Source organism: Ahaetulla prasina, chromosome 15 (assembly GCF_028640845.1).
Source record: "Ahaetulla prasina isolate Xishuangbanna chromosome 15, ASM2864084v1, whole genome shotgun sequence".
NCBI classification, from domain to species: Eukaryota; Metazoa; Chordata; class Lepidosauria; order Squamata; family Colubridae; genus Ahaetulla; species Ahaetulla prasina.
In genome coordinates this window covers 15,695,791-15,707,149 of record NC_080553.1, presented here as the reverse complement: position 1 = coordinate 15,707,149, position 11,359 = coordinate 15,695,791, and the positions used below count along the sequence as shown (strand labels likewise).

Below are 11,359 nucleotides of genomic sequence, written 5' to 3'. Positions count from 1 at the left end.
CTCATCTAGCCCCAGCTAGGTCCCTTAAAAAAGAAAGAACTAACTAGGTCTCTTAGGATGTCAAGATCTAACGGAGAGGACCGGAAGGAACCCACCCTGTCTGGCTTGGTGGGACAGGCATGGGAGAGAGGCAGTCTTGCAAATACTCTGGCTCTGCATGCTTTTTGTGGCGTGTTTCATGAACTGTCCCTTTAAAAAAAACCAAACCCCCCCCCCTCCATCATAATTAGGGGACCTGCTTATGGGAAGGCACTATAAAGCGGTATATAAGTCTAAGTGCCATTTCTATTGCTTTGCCCTTCCTTCCTTCCTTCCTTCCTTCCCTCCCTCCCTCCCTCCCTCCCTCCCAGATTGTTGGGGGCAAGAGGCTGACTGTAAACCACTTAGACAGGGCTGGAAAGCGTTATATAAGTCTAAGTGCTATTGGGAGTCAGTCCTTCCTTCCTTCCTTCCTTCCTTCCTTCCTTCCTTCCTTCCTTCCTTCCCTCCCCCCCAGATTGTTGGGGGCAAGAGGCTGACTCTGTAAACCGCTTAGAGAGGGCTGGAAAGCACTGGAAAGCGTTATATAAGTCTATTGCTCCCTTCCTCCTTCCTTCCTTTCTTCCTTCCTTCCCTCCCTCCCTCCCTCCCAGATTGTTGGGGGCAAGAGGCTGACTCTGTAAACCGCTTAGACGGCTGGAAAGTGTTATATAAGTCTAAGTGCTATTGCTCCTTCCTTCCTTCCTTCCTTCCTTCCTTCCTTCCTTCCTTCCTTCCTTCCTTCCTTCCTTCCTTCCTTCCTTCCTTCCCTCCCAGATTGTCGGGGGCAAGAGGCTGACTCTGTAAACCGCTTAGACAGGGCTGGAAAGCCCTGTGAAGCAGTATATAAGTCTTAAATTGCTATTGCTTAAATGGACAAATCAACAAATGCATTGAAATAAAGAGGTGGCAAAGCTTCCCCTTAGCAGCTTTCCTGGGGGTGTCTTTCCCCCCCCCCAAGGCCTGGAGAGAAAGGGGAGAACTGGGGAAGCTGCAGGAACCCGGGTTGTGTGTGTGTGTGTGTGTGTGTGTGTGTGTGTGTGTGAAGGGCCCCTGAACCCCGAAACGGCAGCCATTGATCAGCAGATCTCCCCAAATCAGCCTCTTGCGGGGGCCCCGCTCAGGAGACACGTCCCCCAAATTATTCTCTTCTGCTTCGGGGAAAGAATCATCTCAAGGCGTTTCTCTTGCATCCGGTTGGTGAGATTCATATTAAGAAGAGTTGGGGAAAGGGAACTGCGGTGTATGCAGCCAGAGAATCATTGGCCTATTGGCTCAGAAATGAGTGGCCATCATTGGCCAATAGGTGATTTATTTATTATTTATTTATTTATTCTGTCACAACAATATATGTAGGTATCATACAAAAAGATTATATAGTAAATAAACACATATATGGGTAAATATAAGGAGGTATAAGCATATATATAGGAAGAAGAAAAGAAAAACAATAGGACAGGAACGGTAGGCACGTTTGTGCGCTTATGCACGCCCCTTATGGTCCTCTTAGGAATGGGGTGAGGTCAATAGTAGAAAGTTTTTGGATAAAACTTTTAGGATTATGGGAAGAGACCACAGAGTCAGGTAAAGTATTCCAAGCACTGATGATTCTGTTACAGAAGTCATATTTTCTGCAATCTAGATTAAAGCGGTTGACATTAAGTTTAAATCTATTAGTTGCTCTAGTATTATTGCAATTAAAGCTTGCTTGGTTGATTGCTGCTATATAAGTAGCAGCTGTGAGTGAAGTTGGTTTGTTGGGGAATATTGCCTTATTTTCACTTGCTGTTAGTTTGTTGTTAACAAAGGATTATTGCTAACCCTCAAGCCTCCCTTCCCTTCTTCATTCTTTGAATGAAGCAGGGACCTCGCGGGTCATCTAGTCCAACCCCTATCAGCAGACTTTCTGGAGACTTTCTCTGCCTGGGCCTGTTGCCTCCTGCCAGGCAGGGGGGGTCTCTCCGAATGGGATCTCCACCCCCAAAGGCTGCCCCCCCACCCCCACCCTCTCTGCCCACCTACCAAGCCAGACTCTTTCCCGGGGATAGGACTGAACCCCAACTGTCAGCGAGGGGAGAGGAGAGCAGGGGAGGGGGGAGGGCACAGCAGACCCTCTGCAACCCAAGCCCAAAAGGATGCCGCAGCTCCGCTTCAGGATCCGACCAGGTAAGAGAGGTCGGATCCCGCAGGCCAGGCGCGAACCAGGGAAGTTGCGCGAGGCGGAGGCGAGGAGGGCGCATCCAAGGCAAGACACCCCCCCTCCCCTCCTCCTCCTCCTCCTCCTCCTCCTCGGGCGGCTTCGCGGAGGGCTGGAAAGCCCCGTCCCCGGTTGCGCGTGGAGCCGCCTTTGCAAGCAGGAGTCGGACAGGGCGGTTCACCTGAGCCGAACCGAGCCCCGCGGCGGGCGGGCGGGTGGGAGGATCTGGCGGCCGCCCCTCCCCTTTCATGTTGCTCTAAAGTGGGGGGGCCGCTCGCCCGCTGCCGCCGGGTTCCGCGCTCGTCAGCAGGCGCCCCTCCTGCGGGGGAAACCCGGATTGAAGCCCGACCAGCTTCGGGGTGAGGCGAGTGGATTCCCTCTTCTTCCTCCTCTTCCTCTCTCTGCCTGCCTTCCTCGGACCTCCTCTTTCTCCTCTTCCTTAGCCTTCCTCTTCCTCTCCCTTCCTCCTCCTCCTCCTCTGCCTCTCTCTTCCTCTGCCTTCCTCCTCCTCTTCTTTTGCCTTCCTCTTCCTCCTCCTCCTCCTCTTCCTCTGCCTTCCTCTCCTTCCTTAGCCTTCCTCTTCCTCTCCCTTCCTCCTCCTCCTCCTCTGCCTCTCTCTTCCTCTTCTTCCTCTGCTTTCCTCCTCCTCTTCTTTTGCCTTCCTCTTCCTCCTCCTCCCTCCGTTTTTCTCCTCTTCCTCTGCCTTCCTCCCCTTCCTTAGCCTTCCTCTTTCTCTCTCCTCTTCCTCTCCCTTCCTCCTCCTCTTCCTCTTCCTCTTCCTCTCTTCTTCCTCTTCCTCTCCCTTCCTCCTCCTCTCCCTTCCTCCTCTTCCTCTCCCTTCCTTTCTCTCTTTTCCTTCTCTTCCTCTCCCTTCCTCCTCCTCTCCCTTCCTCTCCTTTCCTCTTCCTTCTCCTCCTCCCCCCTCCGTTTTCCTCCTCTTCCTCTGCCCTCTTCCTCCCTCCCTCTTGCGACCAGCTTGCGAAGCCTGCGGGCAAAAGCAACGGCGGGCAGGCATGAAGGCGGGTGGCAGAGACCTCGGAGAGGTTCGCTCTCCCTGCCCGGCTCTGCGCGCCCCTCTTTGGCCCCGGCTCTGCTGCCTTCTCCTCCTGCTCCTGCTCCCGCGGCCGGCCAGCTGCACCTGGAACCGCGCTGGGCTGCAATTCGCCTCCCGCAGGTAAGAAGCGAGTTTTTTTCCCTTCCCCGACCAAGCGGGGCACCCCCGCATTCAAGAGCGGTCCTGGAAGCGAGGAGCTGCGGCCGGCCGGTCTGCCTCTCGCCCTCCCCGCGTTGCAGGAGCCACAGGTACGGTGCTCCTGAAGCGGGAGGCTCCGCTTTGAGCGACGGGCAGGACGGCGGCCGTGATTCCTTTGCAGCTGGGTTGGTTAGAGCCAGGCTGCCCGTTCTCACAACCCGTCGAACCTCGAGCGAGCCCCGACACGTGCCTGGACAACGTGTTGGCGGAATGCAGCCTGCGGGAAGGCAAAAAAATCGGGTGTTATAAATCGGGATTCAATTAACTCTGGATGAGTGTTGTTGGTTATGTGAATGCAACGCTGGGTTTAGGGGGAACCGGAGCTAGAATCGCCCAGAATCTTGCATCTCAGTTTATGGAAGAAGCCACCAGTCAGTGCGTTAAAACCAAAACAAAATCAAGAAATGATCATTATGGCATATTATGCCGCCTGAATCCAGCTATAGTATAGAACTGGAGAAATCTGTGCCCTATTTTTTTTAAAGCAACATCTAGTAGCAGGGAGTTCCATAGGTTCAGGATCAGGGGTGAAATCCAGGGTGGGAATGGGGATTTTGCAGTATCCTTCCCCTCCTAGCCCACCAAACCACACCACGCCCACAGAACCACAGAATACAAATTGTAGGGATACAGCAACAAGTTACAGTCTTACAGTCATAACTGGAAGGAGATGAGTGGTGGGAACGATGAGATTAATAGTAGTGCAGATTTAGTGAATAGTTTGACAGTGTTGAGGGAATTATTTGTTTAGCAGAGTGATGCCGTTCGGGAAGAAACTGTCCTTGTGTCTAGTTGTTCTGGTGTGCAGTGCTCTATAGCGTCGTTTTGAGGGTAGGAGTTGAAACAGTTTATGTCCTGGATGCGAGGGATCTGTAAATATTTTCCCAGCCCTCTTTTTGACTGTGCAGTATACAGGTCCTCAATGGAAGGCAGGTTGGTCGCCGTTGTTTTTCCTCCAGTTCTAATGATGCTCTGAAGTCTGTGTCTGTCTTGTTGGGTTGCAGAACCGAACCAGACAGTTACAGAGCTGCAAATGACAGACTCCATCGTTCCTCCGTAGAACTGGATCAGCTGCAGTTTTGCTGATGGAATTCTGGATTTTTTTTAAAAAAAATTTCTCCTTTCCTGCTCCCAACAGAGTTAAAACCGTCCAAGGGCATTGCTGACAACATCAGTCGCGACAGTTAAGCCAGGCATGGCCTCTATATCTGGGGTCAGGATCCTTCCCATTCAAGGCTCCATGTGAAAAGGGGGAGAAAATTTTTTTTAAAAAAAAACCAGAATCTGGAAAATAACAGGGAGGAAAAGGAAGTTGCTTGCATTTCCTGCGGATGGATGAAGGAAGGAGGGTGCCTTTAATTATAGACCCAAGGCTGGGAGGGGGGGTGTCACAGAGACGCCAGGATGGGCCTCCAAGCTTCCTCTGGAGTAGACAGCCTGGAGTAGAGGGGCACATCCGAGTCCCCAGATGCCCCTAACTTCTGTGGACAATCTTTCTTTCTTTCTTTCTTTCTTTCTTTCTTTCTTTCTTTCTTTCTTTCTTTATTTATTTATTTATTTATTTATTATTTAGATTTTTATACCGCCCTTCTCCCGAAGGACTCAGGGCGGCGTACAGCCAGATTAAAACAATACAATATACAATTTTAAAACAACAAATTAAAATAACATGTTCTATAATGGCCGAAAAATTTAAAAACCATCGAATTTGACCCAAATAAAACAGAATACCCAATTTAAAATTATTAAGCTCCGAGCGTAGCACCCGAATCGACATGCTCGCCTCGTTGGGTGGCTGGGTGGGTGACTCCCAAGGTGGTCCTGCAGCCAGAGTGGGGTTGAAGGGGGTGGGGGTGGGGGCAGATGAGAGAGTAGGGAATTGTGCCTTCCACTCCTCCGAGCCGCTGGCACTGGTCCATCCAGCTGCGGGCAGGCCTCTCCCATCAGCCCCGATGCTGAGCCCAGCATTCCAGCCGCAAATTGTGGCTACTTCCAAAGCAGAGACCTTTTTAACCTCCTCTTCCCAGCCAAGTCCTCTGGACAGGAGATCCTCCGTCAACGACGGGGCCACCCACCCACAGGCCTCTCCAGAAGAGGCTGAATTACAGAGAAAGGCCGCACATAAAGAACCTTTTGTGATATGGGGGAAGGGGGCTAAGCAGGGAACCCGCAGGCGATCCGTTCCCCCCCCAGGCCTGGCAAAGGGGGCTGCAGTCTGGCCAAGGACGTTTGCAAGTCCTTTGACCTTGCGATTCTCCCAATTTTGCAATTCTCTAGTTGCAAATCTCCCAATGTTGGCTTGCCAAAAACATTTGCAAAGAGATTCCCCGAAAGCTTGGGAAAGGAAGAAGATTCCCCCGGGTGGTATTAAGCTATTACGTGGTTTATTTGTCTGAGCGCAGCAACTTTTATTAGCTTGGGTGTAGGGTTATTGTGTGAATAAAAGAGGGAATCCAGAGGTTGGTGAGCGTTGTCTGTTCAGAGTTTGCACCGCTGGGATCCCACTTGTGGAAGGTTTCGTGGCTGTTCGGTTGCTCTTCGGTTTTCATTTAGAGCCGATCTAATTCCAACTGTGGTATAATTGAAATCTTCTTGCTGGGAAGAGGCGCCTGGGGCTGCCTGGATTCCCGTGACAGTGCCCAAAATTGGTTTTTATTATTATTATTATTCTCTGCAGCTTTTTAAGGGAGCTCTGGGCTCATTTGAAATGCATATTCTGCATGGCAGCAGCCTCTGATTCCACTGTCTACTAATTTTCCTGTTTATTTTCTCGCTTGTTTTTTTTTTTCCTTAATGAGTTTGTTTATATTGTGCATGTTAATTGCCGCTCAGGAAGTTCTCCTGCTGTGTTGTCAGCATTGAAAAAAACTCTGTCTCCTCTCTCCCTCTTCCTCCTTCCCTCCTTCTCTCTCTGTCTCTCTCCTCTATCTCTCCCTCCCTCCTCTCTCTCTCTCTCTCCTCCCTCTCTGTCTCCTCTCTTCCTCCCTCCTTCCCCTCTCTCTTTTCCTCCCTCCACATCCCTTTCTCTCCTCTTTCTCTCTTCCTCCTTCCCTCCTTCTCTCTCTGTCTCTCTCCTCTATCTCTCCCTCCCTCCTATCCCTCTCTCTCTCTCTCTCTCCTCCCTCTCTCTCTCCTCTCTTCCTCCCTCCTTCCCCTCTCTCTTTTCCTCCCTCCACATCCCTTTCTCTCCTCTCTCCCTCTTCCTCCTTCCCTCCTTCTCTCTCTGTCTCTCTCCTCTATCTCTCTCCTCCCTCTCTCTCTCCTCTCTTCCTCCCTCCTTCCCCTCTCTCTTTTCCTCCCTCCACATCCCTTTCTCTCCTCTTTCTCTCTTCCTCCTTCCCTCCTTCTCTCTCTCTCTCTTCTCTCTCTCCCTCCCTCCTATCCCACTCTCTCTCCCTCTCCTCCCTCCCTCTCTGTCTCCTCTCTTCCTCCCTCCTTCCCCTCTCTCATTTCCTCCCTCCACATCCCTTTCTCTCCTCCTCTCTTTCTCCCTCCCTCTTTCTCTCTCTGTCTCTCTCCTCTCTCTCTCTCCCTCCCTCCTATCCTTCTCTCTCTCTCTCCCTTCCTCCCTCCCTCCCTGTCTCCTCTCTTCCTCTCTTCCATCCTCTTTCTCTCTCTGCCTCTCTTTATCTCTCCTCCTCCTATCCCCACTCTCTCTCTCCTCCTCCTCTCTCTCTCTCCTCCTCTCTCTCCTCTCTTCCTCCCTCCTTCCCCTCTCTCTTTTCCTCCCTCCACATCCCTTTCTCTCCTCTCTCCCTCTTCCTCCTTCCCTCCTTCTCTCTCTGTCTCTCTCCTCTATCTCTCCCTCCCTCCTCTCTCTCTCTCTCTCCTCCCTCTCTCTCTCCTCTCTCTCCTCTCCTCTCTCTTTCTCCTCCCTCCACATCCCTTTCTCTCCTCTCCTCTCTCCTCCTTCCTCCTTCTCTCTCTGCCTCTCTTATCTCTCCTCCTCTTTCTCTCTCCTCCCTCCTCTCTCTTCCTCCCTCCACATCCCTTTCTCTCCTCTCCTCTCTTCCTCCTTCCTCCTTCTCTCTCTCTCTCTCTCTCCTCCTCCCTCCCTCCTCTCTCTCCTCTCCTCCCTCCTCTCTGTCTCTCTCTCTCCTCCCTCCTTCCCTCTCTCATTTCCTCCTCCACATCCCTTTCTCTCCTCCTCTCTTTCTCCCTCCCTCTTTCTCTCTTCCATCCTCTTCTCTCTCTGCCTCTCTTTATCTCTCCTCCCTCCTATCCCCACTCTCTCTCTCCTCCTCTCCCTCTCCTCCCTCCCTCTCTGTCTCCTCTCTTCCTCCCTCCTTCCCCTCTCTTGTTTCCTCCCTCCCTCCCCATCCCTTTCTCTCCTCCCTTCCTCTTTCTCTCTCTGTCTCTCTCCTCTATCTCTCCCGCCCTCCCTCCCTCCTATTCCTCTCTCTTTCTCTCTCTCTCTCTCTCACTCTCTCTCTCTCCCCACTTAGTCCACACATCCATCTACCCAGTCTTTTATTTATTTATTTTTCTTTTGAAGACGTTTCGCTTCTCATCCAAGAAGCTTCTTCACCTCATTCCAAGGGTGTCCATCCCAAATTGTATAGCTAAGAGTCTGTAGAGATTTTCAGTCATCCAGGACACAAGTTGTCCCAAAAGCACCTTTGGGACCATTCGGCCACTACAATTCAGCGTTGCAGCTGGAGGTGGCTGGGGGAAATGTGGGGGGTTTTAAGGGCTGCTTGGGGGGTCTTTGCCAGGGATTTCCCCCTCCTTGTTCTTTGCGTCCCACCAACCCACCTTCCTTCCTGGAAGTGCAAAGTTAGTTCTCTGGCAAGCGACGGGAGGACGAAATTCTTCTGGCAACTTCTCAGCGACCGGTTTTGGTGCCCAGGCAGTTGAATGAGTGCACTCTTCCTCCTAATGTTTATTGAAGGACTTCTGTCAGCCCTGTAGGAAGTTGGAACTTAAGGCTTGCCGCTAAGGGATTCGGCCGTCCCTTTTTGACCTCGCTGAATGCTTCCCCCCCCCCCCACCTCCCTCCTCCTTCCCCAGGTCTGAATCAATGGGCCCCCAAAAAAAGAAAATTAACTCCAAATAAGGGAATGATTAGCAGGATGTGCTCTTCCGCTGACTGGCTGGGATTCTCTTTGATAATTACGGAGGCGATTTCTTTGGTTCTGCAAATCACCAACAAGACAGACACAGACTTCAGAGGATAATTAGAACTGCAGGAAAAAGCATGGCTACCCAACCTGCCTTCCACGGAGGACCTGTATACTGCACGAGTCAAAAAGAGGGCTGGGAAAATATCTACAGACCCCTCGCATCCTGGACATAAACGGTTTCAACTCCCACCCTCAAAACGACGCTATAGAGCGCTGCACACCAGAACTAGACACAAGAACAGTTTTTTCCCAAAGGCCATCACTCTGCTAAACAAATAATTCCCTCAACACTGTCAAACTATTGACTAAATCTGCACTACTATTAATCTTCTCATCGTTCCCATCTCCATCCACTTATGACTGCATGACTGTGACTTTGTTGCTTGTATCCTTACGATTTATACTGATATTGTTTCCTGATTGCTTATTTGTACCCTATGACTATCATTAAGTGTTGTACCTTATGATTCTTGATGAAATTATCTTTTCTTTTATGCACACGGAGAGTGTATGCACCAAGACAAATTCCATGTGTGTCTAATCACACTTGGCCAATAAAAAATTCTATTCTATTCTATTCTATTCTATTCTATTCTATTCTATTCTATTCTATTCTATTCTATTCTATTCTTTATTCTATTCTATTCTATTAAAGGAGGATATTTGTAGCTCAGGGATGATGTTAGGGGTCCTTAGGCAGTGGTGGGATTCAGCCAGTTCGCACCACTTCGGGACAACCGGTTGTTAACTTTCTGAGCAGTTTGGCAAACTGTTTGTTGGAAGAAATCATTAGGGCAGAGAACCGGTTGTTAAATTACTTGAATCCCACCACTGTCCTTAGGGCTCTCTGAGCTTGGTTGTTTTCTTGCAGACGTTTCATGATCCTACTAGGTAACATCATCAGTGCTAGAAGAGAATGGGATTTGCGGAGAGGAGGAGAAGGAAAGGGAAAGAGGAGAAGGAGGAGGAAGAGAATTGTTGGTTGCTTGGTGCTCTCTGAGCTCGGTGGTTTTCTTGTAGACGTTTCATGACCCAAACTAGATAACATCATCAGTGCTAGAAGGGTGTAGGGTTTGCGGAGAGCAGGAAGAGGAGGAGGAGGAAAGGAAGGAAGGAATGATGGAAGGAAGGAAGGAAGGAGGAGAAAGAGAATGGTTGGTTACTTGGTGCTCTCTGAGTTTGGTGGGTTTCTTGCAGATGTTTCATGACCCTACTGGGTAACATCATCAGTGGTGGAAGGGAGTGGGGTTTGCAGAGAGGAGGAGGAGGAAGAGGAGGAGGAGGAGGAAGACTGTGGGGTCCTTGGTGCTCTCTGAGCTTGGTGGTTTTCTTTTCTGATGTTTCATGACCCAAACTAGGTAACATCATCAGTGCTAGAAGGGTGTGGGGTTTGCAGAGAGCAGGAGAGAAGGAAAGGGAAAGAGGAGGAGGAGGAGAAGGAAGGAGAAGAAGAAAGAGGCTAAACATTTTATTTATCGTACGGCACGTTCGCCTCGCATTTCGATAAAACGCCCAAGAGACACGAAAATACAAAAGGCGAACTCTTAAAAATCTAAAAAACGTCGCTGGACAAATGTTGTAAGTCGAGGGGACGGCGGAACGCCTGCACTTTTTGAAGGGCCGGAGAGATGGAGAGGAGAGGAGGAGGAGAGCAGGGTTATGAACCATGTGGAATGGCAGGGAGGGGGGGAGGGACTGGGGGGGGGAGGCAGTTCTTTCCTCCAGCCTCCCGAGAATTCCGCGATTGATGACTTTGGCGTGGAAAATTACAGCCTCTCCAGATGGGAAGCTGGCAGGCGCTGGCGAAGGGCGGAGGGAGTTCCCCTTCCTCCTGCCTTTTCAGAGCAGTTTGCAGCTGGGCCCTTTTGCAAGCTCTCCAAGTTCCCGTCCTCCCACCCGCACCACCCCCTGCGTGACGGGCACCCAGCTCCTCTTTGTTGCCCAAATGGCCGAGAGCCCATGCATGGTTCCACGCCAACAATGAAGGCCTTCAGCAGCTCACCAGTAGCCTTTCTCGGCTGGGGCGAACGGCTGGGGCTACATCTGGAGGGGTGGGTGGGGGGAGAGAAGAAGCTTTGTTTGAGTTAAGCAAAAGCCATTTGATCTTAGGGGGTCTGGATGGTCTGGCTCTCCCAAGGAGATCCCAAGATCCCTGTGTTGTGTACCCAGGCCCCAGTAGATAGTAGGAAACTCAGTGTAAAAACAAACAAACTTTATTCGAACAGCTGAGAATTAATTCATTCTCAGCGTAGTTCAACTAAATTAAAGCGAATTCCTCCCAACACAATTCCTCAGTTCTATCTTGGTCCAATTAGGGCAAACTGCCAAAGGCCTTTCTTGGAAAAAGTTCAGAAGACGCTGATACGAAACAAATGCAACAAGACGAAGCTATCAACGTTGTTTTCCGGCAATGAGCTCAAACGCCGTTGCTGGTCTTTTAAGCCTTATGGGAGGGACCAATCATCTCTTGGCCTTACTCCTGAGTCGTCCTCTTTGCTTTAGCTGCTCTTGCCTTCCTCAGCCTCATCGCCGTCCGACTTAGCTCTGCTTTCCAATTATCTCCGCTTTCCAATTTTAGCCGCTGTGTCCCTTTCAGAGTTGGCTAACTTGACTCCCAATTTTTACAAGATTCCAGGCGGGCGCTCTAGTTTTGGACGATTGCAACGCCTCTCTTTAAATCAAAATGAAGTTCTTTGCAGACTTCGTCCCAGGGATGGAAACGCGGGCTCTGTGCCTGAGGCACCACTCGACCCACAACCCACCGGGGTT

The 11,359-nt window shown here is 50.6% G+C and overlaps 1 protein-coding gene across 7 annotated transcripts in view; it reads left to right on the top strand.

Moving 5' to 3' along the window:
• Positions 1–2,395: 2,395 nt before the first annotated feature.
• Positions 2,396–11,359, top strand: part of EMID1 (EMI domain containing 1) — a 36,115-nt gene continuing 27,151 nt past the window's right edge. For 2 of the 7 annotated variants that reach the window (XM_058158049.1, XM_058158047.1), the window contains exon 1: positions 2,399–3,389. In XM_058158049.1, the coding sequence (XP_058014032.1) occupies positions 3,229–3,389 (161 nt within the window). In that variant the 5' untranslated portion in view covers positions 2,399–3,228. Of the gene's footprint in view, positions 3,390–11,359 lie in introns of all 7 variants that reach the window. The other 5 variants (XM_058158054.1, XM_058158052.1, XM_058158053.1 and 2 more) reach the window with 3 other exon arrangements.